The sequence below is a fragment of the Elephas maximus genome, chromosome 26 (genome assembly GCF_024166365.1).
Source record: "Elephas maximus indicus isolate mEleMax1 chromosome 26, mEleMax1 primary haplotype, whole genome shotgun sequence".
NCBI classification, from domain to species: Eukaryota; Metazoa; Chordata; class Mammalia; order Proboscidea; family Elephantidae; genus Elephas; species Elephas maximus.
In genome coordinates, this window is record NC_064844.1 from 27,327,407 (window position 1) to 27,343,267 (window position 15,861).

A 15,861-nucleotide genomic window follows, 5' to 3' on the forward strand; every position below is an offset into this window, starting at 1 on the left:
CTGTGTTGCCATATTGTACAAAGGTTTGCTAGTGTTCTTAAAAGATTAATATGAAAGTTTTCTTGAAAGTATATCTTTGTTATTTTTAAACACAGCAAAATATATGGATCAAAAAAGCTTTTATTAGAAATTTGTTTAGAGTTTCATATTTTTATGTTATTATACTTATTTTTGGAAAACTTTTTCTGTTGCCTCTGTTTTTATTTTTAGATGACCTGTTAGTACTTCATCTCTCTGACCTGATTCGCATGGCATTCATGGCTGCAACTGACCATAGCAACCAGCTGCGGATGGCTGGTCTCCAAGCACTTGAAGACATTATCAAGAAGTTTGCTTCTGTGCCTGAGCCAGAATTTCCAGGTCATGTGATTCTGGAGCAATATCAAGCTAATGTGAGGCACTGTATTTATTTAGAAACTTAAAGTTGATCTTTTGAGTGACCATTAAAGGAGTAAAGACTCCCTTGAAGAATGTATTTGGCACCGCAGTCTACTTATTCATGTGGGACACATATCTTCAGTCACATTGTCTGTCAAACAATTTCAGTCAACCCACAGTTGAAGAGACAATGATGTAAAACTGTTGTCACTATTTTTAAGTTTTGACAGCTTATTAGTGATAAAACTAGAATAGAAATTCCAACCTAGCTTCCCAGTCTTGTGTTTACCTGGTTATCTATGCTGCTGAAAAGATAAAAGGAACATTCAAAAGAGTGTTGTGGATTTGCAGTTATTATTTTTATATGTCAACACTTGAACATTTTTAAAAATAAAAAGCAGTTGCCCCTAGCATACTAAAAGATAAATTAACTTTTAATAACAGTAGGTAATATATTTGCTGTAGAATTAGATACTTTCAGAAGATTTTTTATTTCACTCTAAACTGAAATATGCTTGTTTCTCCTGGGATTTATAGCTGTATTTATGTTATTCAAATGAGGCAATAAATCTAATCCTAGCAATGGAAGATTATGTAAAGGAAAAAAAAATTATATTCACAAGGAAAAAAATAATGAAACTTTTTTTTTTGCTGTGCTTATGCCAAAGTCTTGGCTCCAGACACACTAAAAGCTTACCTAAAAGTTTTGCTCAGACATACACAACATAACAGATGTGGATAATATGTTGTGTTTTCATCATAAGTATTGGTGAGGAAGTTATAGCGTCTAGCCCAGGTGACTATAGAAAACCTATATGTAATTGTTTGCTCCCAAATACCCAACCTTCAGAATGAGGAACTTTTTTTTTTTTAGAAATAATTTCAACCTTACAGAAAAGTGGTAAGAATAGTACAAAAAGCTATTATACCCTTTACCCAGATTCACCAATTGTTAATTATGCCCTATGTGTTTTAACATTGACATTCCCTCTACACACATATGCACACACCCTTTTTTTTCTTAAACCATTTAAGAGTGAATTAACTTTTTACAGGTACCTTCACCCTTAAACACCTTAGTCTGTATTTCCAAACAATGAGAAATTCTCTTATATAACCACAGGGCAGTTATCAACTTTAGGAAATTCAACATTGATATATTGATTTTATATAATCTATCATAAAAAAAAAAAAATTTTTTTTTTTTTTTATCATATTTCAGTTTTGTTAGTCTACCCAGTAATGTCTTTGATGGTATTCTTTCTCCTTCAGTACAGGATCCAATACAGACTCCTGTATTGGGATTAGTTGCCATGCATTTTTAGCCAGAGAGAGGGACTCTTGATCCATTTTCCCATGGCTGTTGATATGCCTTACTTGACCAGATCACTAGTGAAGGGAAGAAATCTCAACTTAGGAGTTGACTGCATCTAATTCCTTTATTACGGAGCCCTGGTGGCACAGTAGTTAAGCATTCAGCTGCTAACCAGAAGGTCGGTAGGGAGAAAGATGTGGTAGTCTGCTTCTGTAAAGATTTACAGCCTTGGCAACCCTATGGGGCAGTTCTGCCCTGCCCTATAAGGGCTACTGTAAGTCAGAGTCAACTTGATGGCAACAAGTAATTCCTTTATTCAACTCATAGATATTAAATCTACTAATACAATTAAAAGTCCATGACTGATGTTGGCTTATTTCAATCTAAAGCGCGTATTCCTTCACAGCGGTACGTACATTTTTATTTCTTGAGCAATCTTCTCTTAAATCATCACTCTTTGAGGTAAAAATCATCTCTATGGTTTTTTAGTGATTGTGAAGTTTTAGTACTACTCAGTTACTTAAAGGAATTGATCCCAGTTGTATATGATTCACTCCTGAGGTAAATGCTATTATAAATATATTAAGGAAAAAAAAAAACAACTGAGAGGTAGAATAGCAATTTTGTATTACCTCTGGTAACATGGTTTTGTTGGAAAAATCTTTACTATTAAAAACAAAGGAAAAGACACAAGGTTAATTGTCAATTTGGTATAGTATTCATATAGATTTGATACTGATAACCTCCTGGAAAGCAAAATAAAAATGGTGTGGTTAACTTTATTGTAACTGAAAAGAGAGGTAAGGGAGAGGTGATGAAAAGGAGAGGAAAAGAGATGTGTTTTGTGTATTTTCATCTCCAGACCAAAATAAGCTTCATGAATATTATCTTTAAAAATGAAATCCTCGTATTCATTGTTCTAGGTGGGAGCAGCTCTAAGACCAGCTTTTTCACAAGATACTCCATCAGACATAATAGCAAAAGCTTGCCAGGTAAGAAAAATAGTGTTGACATAGATATCTTAAAATTTCACTTCCAAGAAAGACAACATGAAAAAGCAAATAATATTTATTTTTATCTTGGAAATACAACAATGGCAGTTTCCTTTTTTATTATGTATCATATGATGAAGTAGTAACTGCTAATCAGAGTTCTTTTTTTGTCATAGCTAAGGACATGACTTTGGAGTACATAGCTCTTATATTATCCAGAGGTAAACAGACATAGGAAAATCGTAAGAGAGGCTAAAATAAAAGTAAAATCTCAAAATCTGTAATAATTAAAGACTGTATAATAATTATAATTAATAAAAGTTTTTTTTTTTTTTTTGACCAGAGGTTGTAAAAATTCTAGTAGTTTCTAGGTGTTAAGTTATTTCAAACAGAATTTCACAGTATGGAAATTCCATTGCAAAATGAATCCCACAGGATTAGCCTCACTTTATTGTATCTGTAGAGTCATAAAACCATCAAAAACACTTATGCTTTGACACCTTTAATAGGTTCCTCTTTTTCATATGCCTCATCCTGAAAAAGTTCATGCATTAAACTGTAATCTTTCAGAAAACCACATTCTGCTTATATAAGGACAGAAAATAAGCAGCTCTTTCCTTCCCAGTTTTCTGGAGTACAGCGTTGTGATCGGTGTTTTTTGCTTAGAATCCATGGTCAAACCTCATGTGACCTACAGGCAGATATTGGTTTGAAATTGTTACTTTTTCCTTTCTGTGGCTGAATGGATTTGCCTCTTCCTTCTGTTGTTAAGATTTATTTCACTGAAGGCTGCTGCCTTAATTATGGCCTTTAGAGAAATGAATTCCTTCCAGCAAGAGCAGACCAGAGACCTAAAAGGGAGCCTTGTTTTAGAGCTACGTTGTAGGATTATGGTACTTGAAATACAAACTGTGGGATTAGAATATGCAATTTGTTTTGGAATATTGACATACAAACTGTAAAAATCATTAAACCATAAAAAATAACCCACTGCCCTTGAGTCAATTCTGACTTATAGAACAGAGGAGAACTGCCCGGCAGGATTTCCAAGGGGTGGCTGGTGGATTTGAAGTGCCAACCTTTTGGTTAGCAGCCTAACACTTAACCACTGTGCCAGCAGGGACCCATGACAGTCATGTGTAGATAAATGTCATGATAATGTTTCAGAGCAGTGTTTAAACAGACAAAACCTTCTGTAAAGCTCCTTATCATTAGAAAAGTTAAGTCTATTAGAATTCTTGTGAATGAGTGGTATGAAGATTTTCCTGTTATTGAATTTGCCTTAAACCTCTTATTTCCTTATTGGCTTCAGCTTCTTTTTCTATAAGAACATTCTTTTCTAGTGGCAGGCTTAAATTTGTAGCTTCCTTTCCTTCTCTTCCTGGAAGGAAACCTGTTTTTGAAACAGGTGGCGCAGAGGGCTGCAAGTTCCTTGCATTATGGGAAAATAAGGAGTTGACTCTGAGCAGATAATGAAACATGGTATCCCAACATGTGTGCTAAAATAAACTAGAATTTACAAGGAGAAACCTTCAAATCAGGGTGATTCTTAGGAATTACAGTAGAGACCCTCAGCGTCACACAATTGGAAACAGTAATCAATAGGTTCATTAAAAAAAAAAAACTTAAAGTCAATCATAAAGATAATGTGTGCCTTGAGTATTTTATTTCAGCTTAAAATTTATAAATGTTTATTCATTCACCAATCTTTTGATGTAGGGCAAACATCTTTTTTGAATATGATTTTGTCGATACAGTGCTGCTTTGGCTTCATAAACCAAACCGTAGTGTGTTAGCTGCAATTTGCAATTTCAGTTTCTTTAAAGTGGCGAAAGTACTTAGGTTTTTGCAATGCAAATTTAGGGCCAAATCCTGCATCTTTTACTATCTTCCCCAACTTTTACTGTTACATTTCTGCCAAATTTTACAGAAATATTTATCTGATCTCTCCAATATATTTAGTTTCTTCAGGAATAACACCTCTTTCTTTCCTGACTTGCATTTCATCTCTTTTCACTTTAAATTTTATTGTATTTTCAGCTTTGTTTTGGCTGGCACCCTATTTTGCCATCAGTATGTTTTAATTGATAATAATCAGTTAAGAGATGTCCTTAATAATTTTTATTAACTGTAGTTTATGAAGTTGAACATTTTGAAACTAAGATTATAAGAGAATAAAATAGTTTATATAAATGTTCTCAACTTTTAAGAGTTTTAAATATGGGAACGCCAGTCCATTAAGCATGATTTGAAATCCAAATGCCCTGAAAACCAAAAGTTTTTTCATGGTACACTTGGCTACAAAACCTGAGCTGACCTGGTCTCATTTGATCCTGACCGGAAGCTGAGACTCTAGCATTGATTAATCTCTCTTAGTGTTCCTCTTAATATATTTCATTACAGAAATGTTCATGCATTAATTATGAGGCATTGCCACACATCTTGTTTGCAGTATTCCTTAATGAGATTTATGTACCTTATTACCTTTTGCCAAAAAGCTGGGAATTGTAAAACACTTGCCAGCCCAACAGTTTCATATAAGAAAGTGAGGGTTATTATTGGTTAGAGTTGGCAATCAGACCACTCTTGCCTTCTTGACAATCTTTTCTTGGTTCTAATAATCACCATACTTGCCTGATTTTCTGTTTGCTTTTCTGGCTTTTTCTTTTCAATTTCTTTCATTGCTTATTCTTATTCCACTTGTCCCTTAAGTATAACTATTTTCCCTGTGTTCAGTCCTTAAAGCTTTTTTTCCCCTCAATCCTTGAACCTAGCACTATTGCTTTACTTTATTACCTTTGCTGGGAGGTTTCCCAACTCTACATAGTTACCCTTGACCTTGCATCTGAATTCCAGACCCAGGTTTCCACCTGCCTGCTGAATGTCTCACTATGAATGTATTACTGTCACTTTGAACTCAACATGTCAAAATATTCACAATCAAAATCATGCTCTTTACCTTCTCATTTCCTTTTGATTTTCCTTTTCTAAGCAACAGTGTAACAGTCCTTCTATTCAGCTAACTTAAAAGGTTTGGCAATCAAAATTTGGCAATTTTGGATTCCTCACTCCTTTTGTATCTCCCTGCCCCCACTCCTTCAAAATATCTAATTGGCTTCAAAATCCTGTGATTTCTAACTCCAAATCTGTCTCAGATGCCTCTCTTTTTTCATTCTATTCCCAGCTTGATGCATATCATCTCTGATCCGTAGCAGTATAATAGTCACTTAACGCGTTGCGCACAGTCCGTATACATCCCTTCCTGTCTATAAGTACTGGAGCAATACTTTCAAAGCACAGTTCTTATAATACCATCCCCCTGCTCAGAGCCTTGGTAACTCATGATTGCCTGCAGAACGGAGTCTGAATTCAGTTCACATGGAATTTAAATTCTACCATAATTTGATCCTAACTTTTCTAATCTCATCTCTTCTGCATGTAACTCCTCCATGTCTGTACACACAAACAGCTAGTACCTAAACCTTCCCATTTCTTTTGCTGGAATTAATCTCTCCCTTCTTTACCTTCCCCTGGACATTTTTTTACTACGGCAGTCATAAAACTTTTCCATGTGTTCACTCAATATTTGTTCTTTTACTTGAGGGCAGGTTCTACGTTTTATCCCTGTGCTTTGTGTGTGTGTGTGTGTGTGTGTGTGTGTGTGTGCTGTTGTTTTTAGTTGCCACTAAGTTGATTCTGACTCATGGCAACCTCGTGTGCAGAGTAGAATTACTCCATAGGGTTTTCAAGGCTGTGACCTCTCAAAAGTCTTCCATAACACCTCGTGTAACCCTTTGCCTGTGGCAAGTATTCAGAAATTTTGTTGCATTTAAGAATTATTCACAACTAAACTGATTTGGGGAGGAACTTTTTCTGTTAAAATTTTTGTTAAATTAGACAATGGAAACATGATAAGTGTGTGTTCTTTTGTTTTTACACATAGGAATGCAATTAAAATCCTTACACTTCGATTGTAGAGTGCTCACTGCTGATTGGTCATTTAAAAAAAAAAGCATAGTATTGGGATGTTTTGTTTTGTTTTTATTCCCCTAAGAAAGAAAAGCATCTCTTTTCCATTTTCAAATATACAATGTTACTTTTTTGTTTATATACAATTTTTTTTTTTTTTTTTAATTTGTCTTTGGCTAGGTATGTAGTACATGGATTGGAAGTGGAGTTGTGAGTGATCTCAATGACCTCCGTCGAGTACACAATCTGCTGGTTTCTTCTTTGGACAAAGTTCAGGCCGGAAAAGGATCTTCCAGCCAGCTCTACCGAGAGAGCGCCACAACTATGGAAAAGCTGGCTGTTCTCAAAGCATGGGCAGAGGTAACTGTGACCTACTGTTTTTTAATCATTTCTCCATCCATGAGAAAATGTTCCTCTGTTCCTTTTGGTAAAAATTTTTTGTTGATTTGAATTTTGTTTTTTAAAACTAACCTTTTAAAAAAAAACCTTTAGTGTGGATTATTTTGTGAAAATCTGTTATCTGCTGTTTATCACTGAAACACATGTACATTGATGGCTTAAAAGAACTCCTATTAAACCTTTGAAAATTATATTTCTTCATTAGCTTTGGGAAACCTTTATATTCAGGAAGGGCTATCTTTACTTACTATTTGGAAATGAGGCAAGGAAACCCCACAAATATAAATAGTAGAAAATATTTCATGCCAAGAATCTTTTACTTGATTAAATTTGAGGATACTTGCCACCACTTATTGATATTAAGACTGCTAGATTTGTTTAATAGCTAGCTTTACCTTTTTCGTTCCGACAGCTACTTTCTTTATATTGTTTTAAATTCATTTTTCTAAATTCCTCTGCCAGTTGGTTTCACATTCTCATCATTTGACCTCAGGTATTTCAAATAACTGTTTCTTCCTCTGCCAACCCAATATCTCACTTCCATATTTCCACGGCATCAGCAGCCAGTGACCACTGAATAAGGAATTACTGGTTCAAAGCATGCCCATATAGTTTAAAGGACCTCTTCTTTTTTTAAGCAGAAGAAAAAATGTAGAGCTCAATAAGATATCATGGAAAGTTAGTTCCCTCTAATTTTTAGGTTATAGATCAAGCTTTCTTTCAAATAGAGTGTCCCTGAGTGTTTACCCCTCAGCCATTTGTGGCTTAGACAAGTAAAATAATATTTTTTGTTTTTATTGATAAAATTCATTATTTTTCTTATTGATAAAATGATTGTTTTCTCAAATTGATGCACATCTCTGATTTTATATGCAAAGTATAAGAAAAAGGTTACTATATGACCATTTCTGTTTTCTTACTTTGAAACTAATACAAATGCTTTATTAACTTTTCACGTATCTAAATTTTCAGTTAAAACTTACTCCTACTGATAGAAACTGAATCTCAGCTAATTTAGTGATTTAAAAAAAAACAAAAAGACTCCAAAATTATTCTTAATTCTCCAGCCATATTCATTAACATCCCCAAACATAGAGATGGTCTTGTAGTTTGATGGTCATAGATCGTTTGTCAGTTAGCTAGTTCGCTGCTGACTTGCATATGTGCTTGATTCACCTCCTAGAAGTTTGGTGTAGTTCAGTGAAAAAACATTAAGTGTTGAGTCAGAGGCCCAAGAACAGGTTCTGTCTTTACAGTTTACCATCTGTGTGACTTTGGTCAAGTGATTTAACCTTTCAGAACCTCCGTTTCCTCATTACAAAATGGAAATAATATCTTCTCCTAATAGAATGTATATAAAAGGGCCAAGTATTGTGTCTGGCACTCAATGGAAGATAAATGATTGCTTTAAAATTTAGATCAGAACCTCACGTAACTAAATTAATAATGAACGCTTTTATTTGGTACTCTTATTTTTGTGTAACTTGGTGCTATAATTTAATGATTTGCACCTCAAACTTAGCCCTTAATATTGTATAGGAATATTTTTTTCTGCTTAGCTTCCTCTCCTGTATCATTCTTCTCAGATGCTCAGTGTATTCTAGAGTGCTCTACTCAAGGCTTATCTTTGCTCCTCCTTTTTCACTCAGAAGATGCTAGTTTTGTAACTCCTCAGATTGCTACTTTCAAATCTTTGGGTTTATGTAAATATTTAATAACTGTTCTTTCTACCTGTGTGACATTGGGCAAGTTATTTAATTGCCTAAGCATGTTTCTTTAACTTTCAAGTATGGATAATTGTACACATTTTGAAGGTTTATGGTATACATTAAATGAGATAATCAGTGTAAAGGACTTTGTACGTTACTTACCATGTTATACATGCACAATGAATGTCATCTGCTGTTATTAATATAATTACTATTATTTTGAGGGCTTCCTCAAACCTAGAACTAACTTTTCTCATTCCTTACCTCCCACTCTGTGATTTATTCAATAAAATGTTACTGAGCATCAACTGTGCCAGGCTAGCAATTGAGAATATAGTGGTGAACAAGACAGTTATACTACATTTACTACTACCTTCACTGGGGAAGACAGACTATTAACCAAGTAAATGCAACAAAATGTAATGGATGCTATAATAGGCAAAATACAGAGCATTGTGCAACACATAGCAGAGGTACCTAAAATAGTCTTAGGGGCTCAGAGCAGGCTTCATGGAGAAAGCGACATATAAGTTGAGATCTGGAGGATGAGAGTAGGCATGACGCAGGCTTGAGGGTGAGGAGGAGACTATTCCAAGCTCAGTGCTGTCAATTATCCTCCTTTCCCTATCTTCAGCCTCTCCTTCTCCGTGCTCCTTCCCCTTGTCTGCATTCTTCCCTGACTTCTTATCCCCTTCTGCTTACTTCCTTCTCTTTCTCCTTTTCACATCTAGGCCTATTAAAGTAGTTTCGTTATCTTCACTTCCTCAAACATTCAATCACTCACTTCTCAACACCCTCCCCCATCTACATTTGCATTCACCACCTCATTTAAACTACTCTAGTAAAGCCACTAATAACAATTATCCAAATCATTGGCCCTTTTCAATCCCTGTCTTACTTCACCTCTTTAAAAACCTCCCAGAAACTCTGCATTCGTTGACTTCTGTGACACAACTCTCTTTATTCTTTTTGATTGTTCGTTCTCAATATCCTTGCTAGCGTCTCTTTGTCTGCTTGCTCTTTAAATGTTGGTATTTTTTCCAGTCCCTTTTTTCACTCTTCATACCTTTATGGGGCAACTTCATCCACACCCATGAGTGTAGCTTCTACTTGTCTCCATCTCCATCCAGACCTCTCTCCTAACTTCCAATCTCATATTTTCAGCTGTTCATTAGATATCTCCATTTGGATGATGCATAGGTACCTCACACCCAGTGTGTCTAAAATAAGTCTTTATTCCTCTTTTTTCTCCCTTACCCTAACTAATTGCCCCACACAAGTATGTAGCATCTCAACCTTCCCATTTTTCTGGCTAGAATTAATCTCTCCCTTCTCATCTTCCTATGGACATTTTTTAAGTATTGCAGTCATAAAACTTTCCCATGTGTTCACTCAATATCTGTTCTCTTACTTGGGGGCAGGGACTAGGTTATATTTCCCTGTCTTTTTTTTTTTTTTTTTTCTTCCATGCTCTTGTTGACCCATGGTGACCGCATGTGTGCAGATTAAAACTGCTCCACAGGGTTTTCTTCAGACCAGAACCTGGGTATCAGTCTTAACTAGTGCTCAAAGCCGCTCATCTTATGTCTAGTAAGTAACTAATTCCTGTCTGCTTTACTTAGTTCGTATCTTTGAAAATAACAGTTTTGTTCTGATAATAAAATATCTCTGCTTACTGCACAAATCCAGAAAATAGAGAAAAACTGTAAAAAAGAAAACAAAACTTATCTATAATCTTATCATCTAATATAACAATAGCGATAAGTATATTATGCCCATGTACGAATGTGAGTCTTTTTATATTCCTGAATAATAGGTATGTGTGTGTATACCTCTTTATTCTAAAGATAAAAATGGAATCTTATTCAACATAGCAACTTTTTTTAACTTAGCATTAGATCACAGTTGCCTTTTTTATATCTGTAAATAAACGCTTCCTCTTTTCCCACTGCCCTATTAGCTCAAGTCTTCATCATCTGTCACGTAGTCTATGCCACTGCATCCTTATTTGTTTCTCTGCTGTCGGTCCTTCTGTCATCAGCTATTCCTATAAAGATTTTCAGGGTAATCATTCTAAAATACAAGTCTTGGACAAAATATATGAATTGATTATTCACAAAGAAGGAACAAAGGAACACATACACATATGGGGAAAAAAGAAATATAAAAAACATTCTCCAATTAAATTAACTTGACTTTTAAGATGATGACATTAGTAAAACTTTTCTGAAGGTGGTCTGTATCAAAACACTTTCTAAACTGCACATTCGTTGATCAATTTATCTTAAGGAATATTTAAGGGTATGCACAAGATTCTATTACAAGGGTGTTTGTTGTGATTTTTATTTTTCTACAAAAAGAAGTGGAAATGACCTAAATGTAGTTCTTAAACCTGAAGGGTGATGGTAACATGTTAAGTGAATAGAATATCAGGTTAAAACTGTTCGCGTGTGCACACACACACACATAATTGTTTAGAAGATTGCATATACATCTGCAGCATGTCCACGATGTTAACAGTAATACATCTAAGTGGTAGAACTATGTGTGACTTTTTTTTCATTTTTCATTTTTCTTACTTATTTTTCTACAGAGAACTTATATTGTTCTTGGATAATATTTAATAAGAGAAATAAGTCTCATAAGACATAAAAAATAAGTCAGAACATATTCTCATGTATTATAGGTAGCAATGTGAAATAGAGAACCCTCTTAGAAAGCATTTGGTGGAAGTTATCTATTCAGAACCATAAAAATATTATAATACTGACACAGTAATTCTGTTTCTGGGATTTTATCCTAGGGAAAAAAGATCCAAAATACGGAAAAGTGAGCAAAAGTGTTTACTTGCAGCATTATTTATAATATGAAAAAGTAAACACCTTTTCTTGAAAACTATTTCGTCTTTCCCAGATTTGCAAGGCTAAGTAAAGATTCAGAAGTAAATAGAAAATGTCAACGATAGGGGCATCGTTAGATGTATTATGGATCATCTTCATCAGCCATTAAGAAAAGTGGTTGTGAAGACTAGTATTCACATGAGAAACCCTTGTGGTGTGTTAAGTGAATAAAATTAAATATAAAATTCTCCATACAGCATAAATACAACTTTATAATGACAGAATGTGAAAACCTGGAAATGAGAATTATGAATGATTTAAAAAAATTTTATTTTCCAAACTTTTTATGGTATAACTATTAAAATAAAGTTAAAAGTTGAGAAAAAAAAGAAATATATACATACATATACACACACACACCTCTGACCTTAAAATCCTGCAATGAGCATTCTCCCCTTCCCCACTGCCAATAGAGTAAAATTCTAACTACTTTACCAGGCATAAAGGTCCCTTTTAGCTTCATCTTCAACTACTTTTACCTTATACTCTGTGCTCACTCTATACCAAAAACTTGCAGTTTCTTCAAAATGCCATGCTGTTTCTTATTTTTGTGCTCTTGTTCTTTTGACATCCCCTCTGCCTGGAATCCCCCTTTCATCTCCTTTGTCTCTGAGCAAGTGAACACATTTTGTTCTTAAAAACTGCCTTGCCTTTCTCTTTCTCCCAAGGTTAAGATCCATTCATCCTTGGTGCTCCCTGAGATTTGTTCATTTATTCCACAAGCCCTGGAGTGCCTAGGTAGGCACTGGGTGGAATGTAGTAGAGAAGACTGACCATTTAAAGGAAATTTTTAAAAAATTATTTTCTCACTCCCCATCATTAAACTAGTCTGTGAGTTCAGGGAAGGCAAAATCCATGAATTACTCATCTTTGTTGCCTCAGGTCCTATCATAATAGCAAGTGCAAGGTAAAAATAGGTGCCTCCTAGTAAGGATTTGATGAGTACAATGGCTGATTATATTCACAGTGCTTATTGAGACATTTTCTTAAAACGTCAGCATAATAACAAATTTAGAAAAATATCAAGCCTAAAGCCACTAGGAAATATACATGTGATATATTTATAGCTTGAGATTCAAAGTGTCTGCTGTAAAAATTCATTGGTTTCTATTAATATTTCTGGATTTTTGAGTGTCAGTATTATTATTACAGACCATCATAGTGTTAAAGAATGTTTTTACTTACAAACGAAGATTCATGAAGTCTCCTATTATCATTGTCTAGAACATAGACAATTGTATGCTCTCTCTGTGTCACATAATATAGGAATATAGTATAGGAATACATGTAGAGTATAGTATAGTTAATACAGTATAAAAGATAAAACCAGTCCTATTACCTAGAAACTTCCAGCCTACTACATAGATGCAAAGACTACCTCATTAAAAACCAAACCTGTTGCTGTCAAGTCAATTCCGACTCATAACGACTCTAGAGGACAGAGTAGAACCTCCCCATAGAGTTTCCAGGGAGCACCTGGTGGATTCGAACTGCCAACCTTTTGGTTAGCAGCCATAGCACTTAACCACTACATCACCAGGGTTTCTGACTACCTCATTCCAGAAACCAAACCAAACCCATTGCCATCGAGTCAATTCCAACTCATAACTATGCTATAGGACAGAGTAGAATTGCCCCGTGGAGTTTCCAAGGAGCACCTGGTGGATTCAAACTGCTGACCTTTTGGTTAGCAGCTGTAGCACTTAACCACTATGCCACCAGGGTTTCTGACTACCTCATTATATATACTTAGGTACAGTGAAAACACTGTGTAGAAGGAAAACAATTTTCTCAAGATTTTAATCTAGTGCAATTTATTCTCTTTCTCTTTTTTTTCCCTGCTTTATCATCGATGTTTTATCCAGCTGTGTATGTGCCAGTTACCAAAGTGTAAATGCATGTACAAAGACAAAAGAAAGCAAACAAACATAACTCACCAAAGAAGAATATGTAAAGTTATGTTTCAGGAAAGTTAACTGTTATACATCTTTTTGGTTCTCAAACTAGGGAGAAAAGATACAGATAATATATATGACCAGCAAGTAATTTTGTTTGTTCTGGTATTTGTTGTAAGTTCTAGATTGCTAGATATCTTTTAAGAACTGTATAAAAAGGGGGTTTAGGAGGATATTTATAGAAACTTTTTCTCAGGCCACCTCCCCCCCTCAGCCTTTTTCTTTGAATGCTGTCTGACTGTGTCTAATAATCTAGGAAAGTGGAATCAGTAAACAGGAAGTTATACCCTATGGTAAAGACAAAACATACAAAAGGGGGCTTTGTAAAGCTGTGAGAGGAAAAGTCAGACGTCATCTCGATAAAAAAAGGTTTTCTCCAAAGCAGGTGGAATTATACTTTTGTGGTTATCAGAAAATCATGAACTTGTATAATGTCTAATATTTATAATCAATTTCTTTTTATGATGAAACTGCATAATTATAGCGACCTAGAATATCTCATTTTTTATCTTATGCCTTGCAATGTTCTCCTCCTGAATATCTTATTAGGTATATGTAGTTGCTATGAATATTAAAAAGGAAGCTGAGTCAAAACCAAAAAGAGCTACTAAAAACACTGATGATGACGATGATGATTATGGCACCGTAGATGAACTACCACCAGATAGCTTAATAACGCTCGTACAACCTGAACTGCCAATTCTCAGCCGCCTGTGGTTGGCAGCATTAAAAGACTATGCGCTTTTGACCTTACCCGCTGAATTTGCTAGCCAGCTCCCCCCAGATGGTAAGTATGGCATTCAGTGTTTTGCTTTTATGGAGTTCAAAGTAGTAATTAAACAAAATGGACTTGGTGAAGGCTAGCAACGATAGTACTCATGATAACATCTTAAATTTCTGTGGCCTTAAACTTGACTTTATGGACATTGTTTATAAAAGCATGTTCTCCATATTGAATTTATGGATTCCAGATACAGCATTAAGCTTATTTGTTAGCCCAAGGGAAAATGTTAACACTGTTATAGGAATAACTGTATGAACTAGAATGCTCTAAATAATTACATATATGAAGTCATTATGCATAACCATGATGAAGTAAATTACTGTATTGATTAATGTGTATGTTTCTTGTCTACCAGTGAATTGTGTTCCTAAAGCCCATTCATAAATGTTGTACTTTGGTTTGTTTTTCCTACAGAAATTTCTGTAGAAGTCATCATTAATATTTTTCTTATTTAGAAAACATACCATCAGCTCCTAATGGGAAAAAAAAAACTCCTTTTTCTCCTCACATATTACTGACAAAAAAAATGAAGTTCCCTCTTTTTGCCTTTCTTCATCTATCATAACAGCAAGGAGAGATGAGGAAGTCCTCAGTGTTGGTACTAGAAACAGGAAGTAGGGAAAAATAGCAGAAGATGAGAAAAAAAGAAAGGAGACAGGTTCCTGGATATGGTAGAAAGAGAAGGTAATAGGGGCTCCAGGAGTTGATGGCAACAATGAAGAGATGACACCTGAGACAACAGGGTGGAAAAAGGTAATGGCATGAACAGTAGCAGGGGAAAGGCTAGAACCCCGGCACCAGTGAGGAAGAAGCAGGCATTCTGGTTCAGCAGCAGCAAGGACAAGGTTTGTTGCTGTTGGGTGCCGTGGAGTTGGTCCTAATACATAGCAACTCTATGTGCAGCAGATGAAAATGCTGCCCAGTAGGTATACTTTCTAGAAGGACATGCTTTCTAGTATACTTATCTTGTGAAGAGGAGAATCTCTTTGGCCAGATTGCTCTTTGATATTTAACAGGTATTTATAAGTTAAGTTGTTCATAAATGAGTGAACACTTGTAGTAGAAAGTAATGTTTTTCATTGTTTTCCAGGTGGAGCATTTTATACTCCTGAGACTATTGACACGGCTAGACTTCACTACCGGAATTCCTGGGCCCCAGTTCTCCATGCAGTGGCGCTTTGGTTAAATAGTACAGGATTTACATGCTCAGACACAACAGAGGCAGCAGCAGTATCTGGTTCACAAAAACGTTGTACGTCTGTGATTTTAAACCAGGCATCGGTAGCAACTTCTAGTGCTAAGTCATTGCCAGAAATTAACAAAGACAGGATGCATCTGATTTTAGGTAGGTGTGTCATGTTAATGTATTTCAAGAGGCATCACTTCTGAAAATGCCTATCTTTCATTTTAATGCTATGGAAAAGTTTTCTGAAGCACAATTCAGAGGAGGAATAGTAAAA

General features: G+C 35.1%; 1 protein-coding gene across 2 annotated transcripts in view; it reads left to right on the forward strand.

Moving 5' to 3' along the window:
* HEATR5B (HEAT repeat containing 5B) overlaps positions 1-15,861 on the forward strand; it is a 122,614-nt gene that overhangs the window by 82,393 nt on the left and 24,360 nt on the right. For both annotated transcript variants that reach the window (XM_049870227.1, XM_049870226.1), the window contains exons 25-29: positions 211-392; positions 2,617-2,685; positions 6,835-7,014; positions 14,167-14,404; positions 15,492-15,746. In XM_049870227.1, coding sequence (XP_049726184.1) covers positions 211-392; positions 2,617-2,685; positions 6,835-7,014; positions 14,167-14,404; positions 15,492-15,746 — 924 coding nt within the window. The remainder of the gene's footprint in view (positions 1-210; positions 393-2,616; positions 2,686-6,834; positions 7,015-14,166; positions 14,405-15,491; positions 15,747-15,861) is intronic.